This window comes from Leptonychotes weddellii, chromosome 3 (genome assembly GCF_054177405.1).
Source record: "Leptonychotes weddellii isolate Sample4059 chromosome 3, ASM5417740v2, whole genome shotgun sequence".
NCBI lineage: Eukaryota > Metazoa > Chordata > Mammalia > Carnivora > Phocidae > Leptonychotes > Leptonychotes weddellii.
The window spans coordinates 60,425,548-60,441,053 of record NC_138371.1 but is presented as its reverse complement, the minus strand read 5'-3'; the positions used below and the strand labels follow the sequence as shown (position 1 = coordinate 60,441,053).

The 15,506-nt window shown below is 34.7% G+C and overlaps 1 protein-coding gene across 1 annotated transcript in view; it reads left to right on the top strand.

Annotated features, from left to right (window-relative positions):
* LOC102727007 (sodium channel protein type 2 subunit alpha) overlaps positions 1-15,506 on the top strand; it is a 71,092-nt gene that overhangs the window by 12,408 nt on the left and 43,178 nt on the right. The window contains exons 4-11 of the mRNA XM_081815475.1: positions 2,186-2,275; positions 3,212-3,340; positions 3,915-4,006; positions 4,883-5,155; positions 7,761-7,824; positions 9,226-9,367; positions 9,508-9,714; positions 11,129-11,416. Of these exons, the coding sequence (XP_081671601.1) occupies positions 2,186-2,275; positions 3,212-3,340; positions 3,915-4,006; positions 4,883-5,155; positions 7,761-7,824; positions 9,226-9,367; positions 9,508-9,714; positions 11,129-11,416 (1,285 nt within the window). The remainder of the gene's footprint in view (positions 1-2,185; positions 2,276-3,211; positions 3,341-3,914; positions 4,007-4,882; positions 5,156-7,760; positions 7,825-9,225; positions 9,368-9,507; positions 9,715-11,128; positions 11,417-15,506) is intronic.

The following is a 15,506-nucleotide window of genomic DNA, read 5'->3' as shown; positions in this document are numbered from 1 at the left end:
TATTTTGTTATGTGCAAGTAATGTGAAAACTTACAATAAAAATTAAGACTAAGAAGGGTTATGAACAGCGTCTACTCAATTTCTGGGATTTTTATCATTGTGTCTAAGTTTACATTGATAAAGGTTGTCGTTTTACATAATTGCAACTGAATCTTTCTTGTGCTTTTTCTTAACTATGAAAGTCATTTTAATTATGTGACTACCGAATATTTTATCAGTTTTTGTTGTTGTTTTTTCAATATAAAGGAAAGTGAAGGGCATTGGCTGTGTCTACAAAGGCAAAATGGGTACAGTGACCCAAACCAAATGTTTGTTATAAGGAATGTTCTCTATGATTCAGAAAGTTAGGAAGGCAATTTATTGAGCATCGATTCTTTACCAGGCACATTAAGTATAGGAGCTTTTGTGTATTTTAACTAATTTGATCCTCACAGCAATCCTGTGAAATCGTTATTTTTTTCTCACTTTTATAGTGAATTGAACCAAGTTTTAGGTACATTAATAAGTAATTTGGCCACAGTCACAAACCCAAGAAATGCCATCACTAATACCAGCCATCTTTTCTTACTATTCAAAATTTTATGAGCAGTTACTGTATATTATACACTCCACGCAGAAAGGATCATATTAAAAACATTCTTCTAGAATGATCCTTAGAATGGAATTATTCTTTCACTGAATTTTTATCATAGTTTATAGACATGCTGAACTTGCAGTTCAGTTGTTGAGGTAAATCTGTCATTTATCATATTTTATTTTTTTATTAAAAAGGCATTTTATTATAAATACATTTCAGTTGTAGCAGTAAAATACATTTTGTGTTACCATGAATCTTTTAAGACAAAAGAACTTCACTGAGACAATGATCGCAATGTAAGAAGTATAGACCCCGCACCGCCCCCCCCACCATGGAAAAGTTGTTCGAAGGAACCAAAGTGGCTAAAGTAATTACGAAACCTGGTTAAAAAAAAAAAAGACCAAAAAAGAAGAAAATAAAGACCCTGGACTGACCTTCGGGTTATTTTATGGTACAAAGTCATTTTTACTTTGAAGGATAAACTCTTTAGGTATTAGAACCTCTCAGATGAGGTATCGTTCACTGCAACAAAAAAAATAATCATTATAGTTTTGCCAGAAATTAAGATTATTAGGTGGCTGCACAACTGGGCCTGAAGAGGTGGAGACAGACCATCTCAGTTTTATAAAGCCTCCCTTGCCAAAATAAGACCTTGTATGGATTTGCTAAGTAACTGATTATATGAAATTAGCTGAACAAGCTTAGATAAGAACTGTTATTTTTGAAGCATTAAAAAAAAACCACACCCACATCTCTCACTAATAACAGGACCCATTCCAAAATGCAAAACCCATTACCGTTATAATTTAGAGGAGAGGCATTTTCATCACCATATTTACCTAGGATACAACTACTACATATAACCAGTACCTTCATGGGTTCCAAAGAATCATGTCAGATGACGGGCACAGAAAAAGCGGATACAGTACAGTGTCCTATACATGGATTGATAGGAAGCAGGCACGGTCTGGATCTATGGAAATCCAAGACCCTTCCTCTCTGGATGGGAGGGGAGGACTGAGAAGCATTCTCAGGTGGAACCCACACGTTGGGACTTCAACCTGTGAGCCACTGAAAGACAGAGAGAGGTCTTTGTATACAAGGCATGGTGCAAAGCCAAATGTAAATCCTGCGAAGCTCCCTGTGGGTTGGAAATGGACAAAGGAACCTGTACCGAACATGGAGACAATCCCCGCGGAAGGGTAATCAAGGCTTTCAAGGAGGAAGTGCTGTGTTTGAAGAATTCCAAAGCTGTGCATTCTCTGATGCTTATCATGGGTACTTCTACACCTAAGTCATTCTAGAATCTATTGCCTTCAAAATTAAATCTGTCATTTAAAAAACTTAAATTGATAAATTATTTACCAATGAACCCATCTCTTTATATTTAATTACTAAGAAACACCTCAAATGGCCTCAAAAAAGTTGAGGGCTTGGCCTGAGATGGCCTAAATATGTGGTTGTTGAATTACAGAAATGGAAAAGACGAACTCAAGAATAAAATAATAAAGGCATAAAAATTCTAAGCTTCATGGTGTAAAGGCATGGTGGGGCATAAAAGTGAGATTTTTCCACTGAATTTTGTCTTCCTTGACAATACTCTTCTACTTTATTCAATGTGCTCATTATGTGCACTATTCTCACCAACTGTGTATTTATGACCATGAGTAACCCTCCAGACTGGACAAAAAATGTGGAGTAAGTAGAAAAGAAAAAGATATTTTTCAATATTGTCACCCCTTCTATTTCCAAATTTACTATCTTGAGACCCTATCACTTTCTTTAGCAGATCATACTAGCTACTCTAAACCAGAAAAGTTTAAACAATGACTCAGGATCATTTCAATGACTAATTTCCCGTAGGACAAAGCTTGCAGTGGCTCATTCATTAGCTCAAATTACTGCACTTGTTTGACTGCCAATATTTGTAGCCCTTAATCTTCCTTGTGAGTCTCAAACTCTTTTGAATATTATCAGTGATTACTAATATCCAATGATAAAAGTTACACCTAGTTTGTATGTTCTTTTTCTCATGGCTATCACCTTTTTTTTTTTTTAAGATGTATTTATTTATTTTAGAGAGCAGAAGAGAGTGGGGAGGGGCAGAGGGAGAGAGAATCCTCAAGCAGACTTCCCACTGAGCACAGAGCCTGATGAGGGGCTCGATCTCACAACTCTGAGATCATGACCTGATCCGAAATCAAGAGCTTAACCAACTGAGCCACCCAAGTGCCCCGGCTATCACCTTTCTGTTTTATTAGATATTTCATGGCTCTTAATGATACATATTTTATTAAACACAATGCTTCATTAATTTGGAGGTTAATACCTCTTTTGCTTAAATCAGACTGACAGCCAGTGTATTTCAGGTAATATCATCATATAGAACCATGTTATTTGGGCCTTTGTTAGTTAATGTAGCAAATACAGTACTTATTTACTTATAGTCAATGAGAATGTCTTTCAGAATGTAATGTTTCTTTTGCCTTAAACTCCTCCTAAGCTTACATCATAGGGAGACTAGTACAGTCCCATATGGAAGCTTCTAATTTTTGTTTGTTAAGTTTCCTTTAAGACACGTACATGTCAATTACCTACTAGACCTTTAATGTGGACTTGGCTATTTCCTCTCAGGTACACCTTTACAGGAATTTATACTTTTGAATCACTTATAAAAATACTTGCAAGGGGCTTTTGTTTAGAAGATTTCACATTCCTGCGGGATCCATGGAATTGGTTGGATTTCACAGTCATTACTTTTGCGTAAGTATCTTCATACGTTTTCCATCCTGGAATAATAAATCACTGGTGGGAGCCTATGCTTTATTTCTCCTCAGTGGCTTCCCTTGACAGATCAAGCATTTTCCTTAGTTATCATGTAAGCTTAGAATACTTTTCTTCTAATCAAATGATGCACTTTGGAGAAATTAGGAATCTAGTAGTAAATTGTATAATTTTGGATTCAATTAGCACTGTAAAGTAGTAAAATAAAGTTTCCCAGGTATCTAGACGATGGTTGAAGACAATGCCATTTTTCTCTTAATTGGGAAATCTGATGGCAACGCTCATTGAAGTTGAAAAGGTCTTGATGAAAGACCAACATAGACTTAGATTTCCCTAAATTCTGAATAACTCTGATTTAATTCTACAGGTATGTAACAGAATTTGTAAACCTAGGCAATGTTTCAGCTCTTCGAACTTTCAGAGTCTTGAGAGCTTTGAAAACAATTTCTGTAATTCCAGGTAAGAAGAAACTGGTATAAGGTGGTAGGCCCCTTATATCTCCAACTGTTTCTTGTGTTTTGTTATTGTGTTGTGTGTGAACTCCCTATTACAGATATGTGACAGAGTTTGTGGACCTGGGCAATGTCTCAGCGTTGAGAACATTCAGAGTTCTCCGAGCACTGAAAACAATTTCAGTCATTCCAGGTGAGAGCTAGGTTAAACACCGAGGCTGACTTTACTGCATTGGGGCTACAATTACAGTTTTTGTGCATAAGCCTTTTGCTTGTCACACTTCGCAAAGAAATATGTAAAAAAGCAAGAATCAGGACATCATATTTTGGATGGGTTTGATTCTTTGCTTTTACTTCTTGCTTTCTTTAAAACTGTTCTAAATCAGCCTTTGAGTTTAACAGGTCTTTGCATGAGGCATTTGCAGTAACAGGCTACATGGTTTGCATCCTGTAACATCAAGCTTTCCGCATAGAAGCTAAACTGTGAGGCGTTCAGACTGATGCAAATTTGGCCATTTAGGTCGAAAACTGGTGATGTTCTTATCTGCAGATAAATGAAGGAGCAAGAGATAGCATGAGTGCTGCATGGAACTCAGTTTTCAGATGTCTTCCTTTTTTAACCCGTATTCAAGCTTGCAGAATTCACAAATATATAACCTCATAATCCATTGACTCCAAGATTTGTTACTACTCTATTCACATAGATTTTTCTAAAATCAGTAAGAGGTTAGGGAGTAAGACATCTGCAAATAAAAGCAAAATATTTACACAAGGTTTATGTTTAAGCATGAATAACAAAATCATTTCTTTTGCTCTAAGGAGTATTTGGAAATATACTTTTGGTTCATTTCCATTCACAGTTTTCTAACAAACATACAAGTTCTGCTTTCATTCATTTTCACCAGCTACGGGCTTTTCATGAAAATGTTATTCAATCACAAACATTAAACTAATATTGTTGGCATTCTGCATGACATCTTTATTTTCCAGGACAAGCTCATGATGTTTTTGTCGATAATGTAGCTGTTGAATAGTATATTGACATTCCTCCCTCTGATTTTATTCGTAGGCCTGAAGACCATTGTGGGGGCCCTGATCCAGTCAGTGAAGAAGCTCTCTGATGTAATGATTCTGACTGTGTTCTGTCTGAGCGTGTTTGCACTAATAGGACTACAGCTGTTTATGGGCAACCTGCGGAATAAATGTTTGCAATGGCCGCCTGATAATTCTTCCTTTGAAATAAACATCACTTCCTTCTTTAATAACTCATTGGATGGGAACGGTACCACTTTCAATAGGACAGTGAGCATGTTTAACTGGGATGAATATATTGAGGATAAAAGTAAGATATACTCTTTTAACCATTAAGTTGTTTAGTCCTTTAGTTAAAAAAAATACGTATAGTGGAAATTGTCTCAATTTTAATGTGAACTAAATGATTTAACCAATTTAAGATAACACATATGATACAGAAGTCAAATGATATTTATGATATGATGATATTTTACTCCTTTTTCCTTATCTATCAATCAGTATGATAAAAGTTATCATTTGAAAATGTGTTATCTTTTCCTAAACCAGTGTTGAAAGCAATACCATTTTATTTGGTATTTGGTAAGCATTGATCAGGAAGGAGTTTTCAGTCATGTAGTAAATAAATCAGTAGTTTGAACTATTCGGTGTATTATGCTGAATTGTGTTGTTAAGAAGACTGTGGAAAAATAACTTGGCCTTATTTGGTTGACTCAGTATTTGTATTGAGTGCATATGATATATCTGGAAATAGAGAAATCATTCACCAAGATGGAAATCTACATTTGTGTACTCATCAGAAAGTTGAGCAACCCCAATCCAGCCATTCACTTATTGATGATGGGAAAATGTAAACTCAAACCTAACCTCTGTTATTGTAATTTATCCTTTTGGTGTCAGTCATTGTTTTAGAGTTGTTATCAGTATAGTTTGATTTTATTTAGGAATAGACATCAGAATAAACTCATGATGCCATATACTTCAGTATAATTTCTTACCATTGAAGCCAGCTTCTCTGTCATTTGGATGTTCAAGTCCCTCCCTCTGCATGTGCAATTAGCTAGCCAATACCCATTGGTCTTTTGATTATCAATATTCTACTGGGACACTTATTCTAAGGTATTCTTCATGGTTTTTAGAACCATATGAAATTTTATCCCTTCTCAAATTATATTCATGTTTTAAGAGTTAGCATTCTTATGAAGATTTCTATAACAGAGATTAAGATGCATTGGATAAATAGTTTTTTTAAAAAATTCATTATTTATGGGGTTTCCTACTTATTAATAACAGCACAGTAACAATATTTGCACATAAATATTTTCTCTATTTCTGATTATTTCCTTCAGATAAATTTCTGTTAGTAGAATTTGGTTGTGGAGGGGAGTGTCAAAGGGTATAACCAGATTAAGGCTATGGAGATAGAGTGTCAGATTGCTCTCAAGAGAGATCATACCACTATATACTTCCTACAGAACTGGTCATCTTACTGAACTCTCCCCAATATTGACTATTACCGTATTTTAAAATCTTTTGGTAGAAAGAAAAGTGTATTGTTCCTTAATTATTAATGCAGTAGAATTTTTAAACTATGTTTATTAGTATCAATAACAAGTTATATATTTTATATAATGTGAATTATCTGTTGATTTTTTTACCCATTATTTCATCAAGTGATAGTAAATTTTGGAGAATTCATATGAATTCTTTAATTTATCAAGCATGTTAACATTTTGTCCTTTTCTGGCAAATATATTTAGCTTGTTTTTCATCTTATTGCTTGTTTTTGATGCTTAAGTGATTTTCATATTTAGGCAATATAGTCATCAAATTTGTTTTCATTTTTCTCTAAGTTTAGAAAATGCTTCTTGATTCGGAGATCATAAAAATATTCCCTTAGGTATTGTATATATAAAGGAACCACCTATATATCCTACATAAAAACATTTATATATTCTTTGTATTACATTAATAGACTTCGTTTTTAAATCTTCAATCTTTAAAAATCTAGGAATTTTTTTTGGCATATATTGTGAGGTAAGGATCTAAAACTTTTTGCAAAATTACAGCCCAGATTTCCTTGCATAATATATTAGGAGATTCCTTCAATATAGGCTTTAAAGTAGTCCTAAAAGCAATTACAATAATTTTTTATGGGGCATATGTATGTGTTTTAATGTTTGTGTGTTTTAGTATGTGAATATGTATGTTTATGAATGTATATTTTTTGAGATCATCTTTGCAACTTATTGAAGTTATATATAAGGTTTCCCTAAGAATAGAAATTAGATATACTTAGAAAATTATGTATGTTCAAAGAAACAAATTTATCCTGTTCCTTTGAAATACAGTAATCAAGCCAAAATCCAAAACACAATACTTATTTAGAGCATCATAGAAAGGAAAACCTAACCCCACTTTTCACAGGAAATTAAGTTAAAACTGGTAGGAAAAAAAAGTCTGAATCTATTTTGAGTCCATGCAAAAAAGTACTTATAAAGTAAAATTTTACTTGCATGGAAGCAATTTGAAGCAACAAGGCTTCCCTTTCTCTCACTTTTTGTGCCAAACAGCCTTAATTTGGCAACTCTTTTTTTGAACTATCCCAAGCAATTTGAGTTTATATTTGCAATAAATGCTGATAAGAGAATGTTATAATAGTTATTCCTTCCCCAAAAAAATTCTTTTTAAAACAGATTTTCTAAACATTTGTTTAATAAAAAATTTTGTATTTTGATATTTGTTTAGTATTCAGTTATTATTAAAATATTTTCATTTAGCCATATACATATTTATTACTTTATCCATTTCATTTTAGTTGAAAAAGATTATGAGGTTTTATTACCTGAAAACAATGGCTGAAGTGTTTTGAGGGCCTTTTTAATGATTCTTTCTATTCCTCACTCTTTAAATAGGTCACTTTTATTTTTTGGAAGGGCAAAATGATGCTCTGCTTTGTGGCAACAGCTCAGATGCAGGGTAAGTGATATTTCGTATTGAGTTTCAGTCCACACTGCTCCATCGACCCCAATAACTTGCCACCTCCCACCTACCCAGCCCTCCCTCACTCCTCATTCAAAGGCCTCCATAAATTCCACTTCACGCTGATTCTCAAAATAGCTGAAATAAGTGTGGATTCTCACCTCCTTCACACACTCATATGTGGCAATTATTTTTCCATACTAGGTCACAGCTAATCTTTCAAATTAGTTCAATGGAAAATAGAGAAGCAGTACATATGTATTAGAAGATTAAGTTAATGGAATTCATAAGCATGTACTTTTGTAAGTGTGATATTTTATACATGCTAATGTGGTCTCCATGACTTCAAATGTAAGATCTCTGGAGATAATGTCGGTATCTGAGTCATGGTGAGTGTATGTCAAGCATATTAGAGCACAAGCTGGGAAGTTTGCATGGATTCAAGCCTGACTACCGAATAACACTCCCTCCCCTTGGCTTAGTTTCCTACAGTGATAAATGGGTATAATAATAGAGTTGCTGCGAGGATTAAATGGATTAGCGAATATGTAGCTATTACAGCATTCAATAAGTGCTTTTGATTATTATGATTGACACGTGAACTTTGTTATTAAGAAGTATTGCACTTGGAGCTAAAGCCTATGAAAATTCAGAGAAATAATTATCTTTCCCTCTTTGGCAAGAATTTAGAACCATAGAAGAAGTTTAGTGTTCTTCAATGGAAGATGATATTGTGGACATACCTGTAGCAAAATTTCCAATGGTAACAGACTTTCATTTGGCTCATATGATAAATATTGTGCTGCCTTTTCCTCCAAGTCCCAGTGATAAGTAGAACAGACTAATTTTAATTCCTTGTCTGTACCATACTAAATGCTTTACATAGACTATCTTATTTAACACTTGTATATTTGTAAGGCAGGTTCTGTTATTAATCCTTTCTTACATATGAGGTGCCCGAAAATTAGCAAAGTTAGGAAACTTACTCAAGATCATGCATCTCAGAAGTGTCAGGCACAATGCTGGGGCCAGATTTGGCTTGATCATTAAAGTCATAACTATGAAATCTTTACCATGCAGAGACATTCCCTCCTCTCCATGTGCCGCCATCCATCCTTCCTTCACCCCTCTTCTCTACTGCCATACTCACACACTCTGCATCTAGATATCTTCCGTGAAAATCAATTTTTTCCCTGTAGACTTATTCTTCTGTTCATTCTGCAAGTCCCAGGAGATATTAATCATGATATGATTGCTTTTATATGGAGACATGATAAATATAATGACAAGAAATCTGTTTTCCCTACTGTCATATAAAGTAGACATTGGCATCTATAAAAACAGGGAAGTCACCCAGCAGACTTGCAGTACTGACTGTTTCTTTTAATCTAATTACAGCCAGTGTCCAGAAGGATACATCTGTGTGAAGGCTGGCCGAAACCCCAACTATGGATACACAAGCTTTGATACCTTTAGTTGGGCTTTCTTGTCTCTATTTCGACTCATGACTCAAGACTTCTGGGAAAACCTTTACCAACTGGTGAGAACAGATAAAAGGATTCTTCTGGGAAGCATGAAATACTGAAATCAAGGGAATTGCTATAAGATACTGTATTACTTGGAGTGTGAGCTTTTAGCGTCTATATAAAATTTAATAAAATATCTCTTACATTTTTACAGACACTACGTGCTGCTGGGAAAACATATATGATATTTTTTGTGCTGGTAATTTTCTTGGGCTCATTCTACCTTATAAATTTAATCCTGGCTGTGGTGGCCATGGCCTATGAGGAACAAAATCAGGCAACTCTTGAGGAAGCTGAACAGAAAGAAGCTGAATTTCAACAGATGCTTGAACAGTTAAAAAAGCAACAAGAAGAAGCTCAGGTATCGTTAGCAAGAGCATAGAGCTCTTGTGTTTGTTGATCTCAGTCCTCTGACCGCACTGGTGAGGTCAGTGACATTTACCACGTGAAATTGGCAGTGGGTAAAAGTAACATTTGAAACATGTCATATGTGTTTGGTATTAGGAGCCATTAGATTTTTAGATTATTATTTTATGTTGATGATTACTGTCAATGCTGATGGCATCAAAACATCGAGAATTATAATTGCTTTATTGACTTTTTTTTTTCTCCCTTGTGACTCCTCATTTACTCAGGCTCACAAAATATTTAGACCTGTATGCCCTCAATTGAAGTATTTTCTTAATTTTCTGGGGAAGAGGAATTTGTTATAGTTGCTTCTTCATTAGTGTCAGTAGAGGTGGGAAAGGTCAGAAAACCAGAGTCAAACTGAGAAGATATTTTCTAGAATCTGGAAAAGCAAAGACGTATTTAATATTTATTTTTTTATTTGAAGGGTATTTAAAAGCAAGTTTACAGGTTGCATAAGAAAAACCCTGGTGTGTAAGTGTAGTAAATCACTACATTCTCTGCCTCCTACCCTATAAAAAATAATTTAATTTGGATTTGATAAGACTTCAGAATAAGGCAAGAATTGCTCTAATTGTATTTGCTTGACTTAATGGCATTAACTAATCCAAGTGCCTATTTTTGGCTTCTCTTGGATCTTGACTACAATTCCCATTTAACACTGAGTATCCTAAATATTTAATAAAGGTCAGATAAAATATACTGGAGTAACAGCAACAAGATAGGATACTATACCTTTCCCAAAACTGTACTCTTATAATTTAGAAATTCATTCAGATGCCACGATCTGGGATTCCTAGATACATATATATATTTTATATATATAAAATATATATATAAAATATATATATGTGATCTATGATATGTTTTTGTTGTACATTTCTTAGTGAGATACTCCACTTAAGTGAGAGGCAGAAGTTTATCAAAATAAAATACTTGGCTGAATTAAGTTCAATAATTTAGATTGGCACTAAAAATTATTGTCAAGTGGATGTGTGATGGATCAGGTTAAAATAGGAAACCTTTAATTCTTAAATTCTTTCCTTCTTCATATAGTGGTTAAGTCATAGAAAAATTTATTATGATATTTGAATGTCTTGCTCATATTGTTGAATAATTAGAGAGCATAGTGAGAGGCCAGAGCTTTAAAGTTCGCATCAAAGTCACACGTATCATCTTCCACATGTCTTTTGAATTTAATTCTTTAATTGGTTTAATGACAATGCATGGTTTTCCGAAATACGGACCGGAATGGAGAATTGTTTTTCAAGACTGTATTCATGACATTGAAGACAGATGAAGTAGTAAACAGCGAGAGAGTTTTTCAAGGTTTGTGTGCAACTGCCATTTCCTGTCTCCGCTTCCAGGCAGCAGCTGCAGCCGCATCTGCTGAATCAAGAGAGTTCAGTGGTGCTGGCGGGATAGGAGTTTTCTCAGAGAGTTCTTCAGTAGCATCAAAGTTGAGCTCCAAGAGTGAAAAAGAGCTGAAAAACAGAAGGAAGAAAAAGAAGCAGAAAGAGCAGTCTGGAGAAGAAGAGAAGGAAGATGCGGTCCGCAAATCCGAATCAGAAGACAGCATAAGAAGAAAAGGTTTCCGTTTTTCCTTAGAAGGAAGCAGGTTGACATATGAAAAGAGGTTCTCTTCTCCACATCAGGTAAAGATATCATTAGCTTACATAAATTGCGTTTTCGTAACAGACCATTTTTTAAAGATATGCCAGAATTTGGTAGAAATAAAACCGCCTTCTCCCTGGATGGCACAGTACTTTCAGAATTGTAATGATCATCAAGTGTTGTGTTTATCACCTCAGAGACTTTGTGAGTTTGCAACTTTCTGAAATCCCAAGAAAGCATTTTTAGAGCATAGACCTCACTGAGCTTGGGAAGGTTTATGGTTTTGAGGTTTTGTGGAAGACTCAAACATCTTGGGGCAATTTTCCACTTGAGAAATTATCAGCAGATGGTTCCCATCCCTCTTTAGCTACACTACTGTGCCGGGACCCAGTGACTATGGGTTTTCCAAGTGGCAGGTTCCTAGAAGTGAACCTTGTATTCTTTCAGACTATCTGTGTAGTTGTTCCCACTCACATACGAACTTTACTGGAAGAATCATTCTTCAGACACTAGTTTCAAAGGAAACTGAAGCAAAATTTTTCTAGAAGTGTAGCCAAAATTCTTAGTTGGAAATGCACTAAGGAATATTTATGACACTAAATAAATAGTGGTGTTTAATTGCACTTGATTAGCTCTCTCATGTTTAATGTGGGATTTGTGCTGAAAGAATATCCTGATTATATGGTACAGTAGATGTTCACTGGATGCCTGTGGCTTATGTACCAACACAAGCTATTGAGACTTTGAAATTTAGGATCCTTAAATTTTGAAATTACCAAGAGAATTACCAGAAATACAGAGTTTCTCAGAAGACAATGTCACCAGTAGTGAAACCTTAGTATGATTTAGTAGCCATAACAATGAGAACAAGGCTGAGAGCAATGATAATGGCTAACACTTACAGAATTCATTGCAGCTTTCAGTGTAAACTCATTTAAGCCCCTCACTACAACCCTGAGTAGGTACTACGATCATCATCCCCAGTCTACAGATGTGAGAACAGGAGGGCTGTATTCTTTTTCAAGTGCTTGTTTTATCCTTGGTATTCTTTTTACATTATCATAATTAATGTTAACATTAGTATTATTTTCACTATTTATTAGGCCCAGTGAAGTTGAATAATTGCCCAGTGTCATGTAGTTATTAAGGGCTGCGGTGGTATTCAAATTTGGTATGACACTAAAACTCCTGAACTTTCCACTTTAACAGCCTGACTAGAAAGAATATTTTAAAAAACTGATAAAGAAACTTACAATTTGATGTCACTAAACAGATACATATATTTAGGGTTATACTTGCTCTTCATACAGTTTGTATATATATACTCACAAAACCTCATATTTAATATGTGTAAAATTTTTATAGGTCAATTCCAAGTCCAAATAACATTATGAGATAGAATAGATTAAAGGATTACTGGGGTTGAATTTATATTTAAAATAGAATTTGTTTTTAATTCTACATTTTACACTCATTCTTATGTTGTTGTCTCAGTCATTATGATTTAATTAGTGGAGACATTAATCTTAATAAATTTGAATTCCTTAAAAATCAAATCCCCTTTTTTACAGCATTGGTCATGTTGTAAAAGAAGGAAAGGAAGAAGGGAGGGAGGGGAGAAGGAAGGTAGGTTATTAGAGATAAAATGGCCTAAATTTGAAACTGCGGATCACCAGGTGCCACAATCTCTTCAATTTGCTTCAATTCAAATCCAACAAAACTAATTCTAAGTGAAATAGTGAAGCCTGAAAAGGTTAAGTTCTGACCTACTTCCTTCTGCAAATTTTGCCCACAGATAAAGCATTTCCCCAGTACTGTCTTCTTTGTAACTCTGTTTCCTAGCTAGTTGGGCATGATAAGTAATTACTGACTTATACAACATGCAACATCTGGCTCAAATTGATATTTGTTTCTTAAGTGGTATCTGTATTTTAAAAGAGTGAAAAACTTTCCTTTTATCTGGTAAATAGATGAATAGCTAAGAGATGGAGAGGGAGAGAGAAAGAGGATGGGGGAGAGATAGAGAGAGAGAGGGAGGTAGAGGGGAAAGAGACAGAGAGAATCCTGAATTTATACTAATCCCACTTTCCAAGTCCCTGGAAGTAATACAGGAAATATTAAGGAAGGTAGAGGTTCTTAAGGTACAGTGATGAAAGGCCCATTGTTAGATTTTTTTGAAAGTCCAAGACCCCAGAGTATTAAAGACTATTGTTTTGTGGTGACATGATGGAAAGGCAATTATGTTGATAACCATTTCTATTTTCATATTTAAAAAATATATATATAATGTAGGCTTTTACTGCAAGATTATAATTTTCTCAGTAGAGTAGGTGGATTGTATGAAACATTTCTTAGGCTTCAGTTTGACTTGTTAGTGTGGGAGATGGGAGAGAAGGAAGTCAAGAGTACAATCTCTAATCAAGTCTCAAGACAATCTGGATATTTATTTATTTTATTTTATTTTTAAAAAGATTTATTTATTTATTTTAGAGAGAGTGAGCATGTGCAAGTGGGGGGAGGGGCAGAGGGAGAAGGAGAGAGAATCCCAAGCAGACTCTGTGCTGAGTGCAGAGCCTGATGCAAGGCTCGATCCCAGGATCCTGAGATCATGACCTGAGCCAAAACCAAGAGTTGGACACTCAATCTATTGGGCCACCTAGGTGTCCCTGGATATTTTATTCTGAAGATATAGTCAACCTTCTTAAGTTATTAGATATGGTCGACCTTCTTAAGTTATTTGTTCACTCCCTATTTATAATAAAGCAAGAGTTTTGCTTTTTAGAGATTCATTTTTTTATGGCAGATTTTTTGTATTGGCCATCCTTTATTTGTGGTGCAACATTTGATTGTTATGGATTTAGATAATTAATGCAAACAATAGAAGCTGATGTTAACAGATGGGGCACAATCATTTTTCATACAGCTGTCTCATGTAAGCTGTGCTCTTGTATGGCAGAATTCACCTTTAAACTCAGAGAGGAACCCTGTGTGCAATTTTATAACTTATTTCCCTCCAACCCTTGTATTGGCTTTAATTAAGTTGAGTACTTGTAGTTAAAATATAAACTCTTACTAAGAGTGATACATATAGTTTCTACCTTATTTCTTATTGCCAAGCATTTCTTGCCTGCCTTTTTGAGCTGGTGATAGCCAGCATGTCACAAATCCTATAACTCTCATGATTTTATAGCTTATTCAAAGTCCCTTGTGAAAAGAGAGAAAGGAGGTGAAAGAAATGGGGTAGTCTAAGAGAGACATAAAAAAAATTACTTTTTTGGAAAACAATAAAGGAAAAGAAGGAATCTTACTAGTGAAGTTGAAAAAACTTGGGAACAGGAAAAGGAAAAAGGACATCTTTTGGGGGAGCAGATTAGTCTCTTTAAATGTCCTTCTTTCTGTAAATAATAAATAGGATTCCATAACATAAGATGGTTTAAAGCTTATAAATGTTTTATAGATGTTTATAGACATTATTGAGAAAAAAAATTTTTTAGCCAAAAAGAAAATTAAAAGCATACTTTTGGTCAGGAAGTATAAAACATATATATAGGTACAAAATAATTTTAATTAGCTTTAAATCCTTTGGAGAAAAGAAGATCACACTAATAACATTTAAATGATTAAATTAGTATTCTTTCTATTAATAATAAGAGAAATCCAACTCCAGCCAGCTTAAATTAAAAAAAAAGAGAGAGAGAGAACTGATTAGATCAGATAAATAATATCTGTGAGTAGCTTTAGGCATGGCTGGGTCCAAAGGCTCAAAGCATGTTATCATGGCCAAGTATTTCTTCATATTGCAAGCCCAGGTTCCTCCAATAGAGTGGCAAGGTGTCACTGCAACTTCAGACTTACAGTCAATATTCTTAACAACCCCAATTGAAAATGCACCTCTTTCTCAACAATTGTAAAAGGAAAAGGTGGCTGCCAATGGACCAAGTGGGTCCCCTGCCCATCTTTAAATGGTTTTCTATGGCCTGAGGTATGGAATGTCCTCATTGGCTGGGCCTGGGTCATAGTCTTGACTGAGGATCATTTGTCAAGGATAATCAGGGTACTGTTGAAAGAAGAAGGAGGAATGGATATCAGACAAGCAAGAAAGTGTTTACTACAGTGAAGTTATAAAAGTAG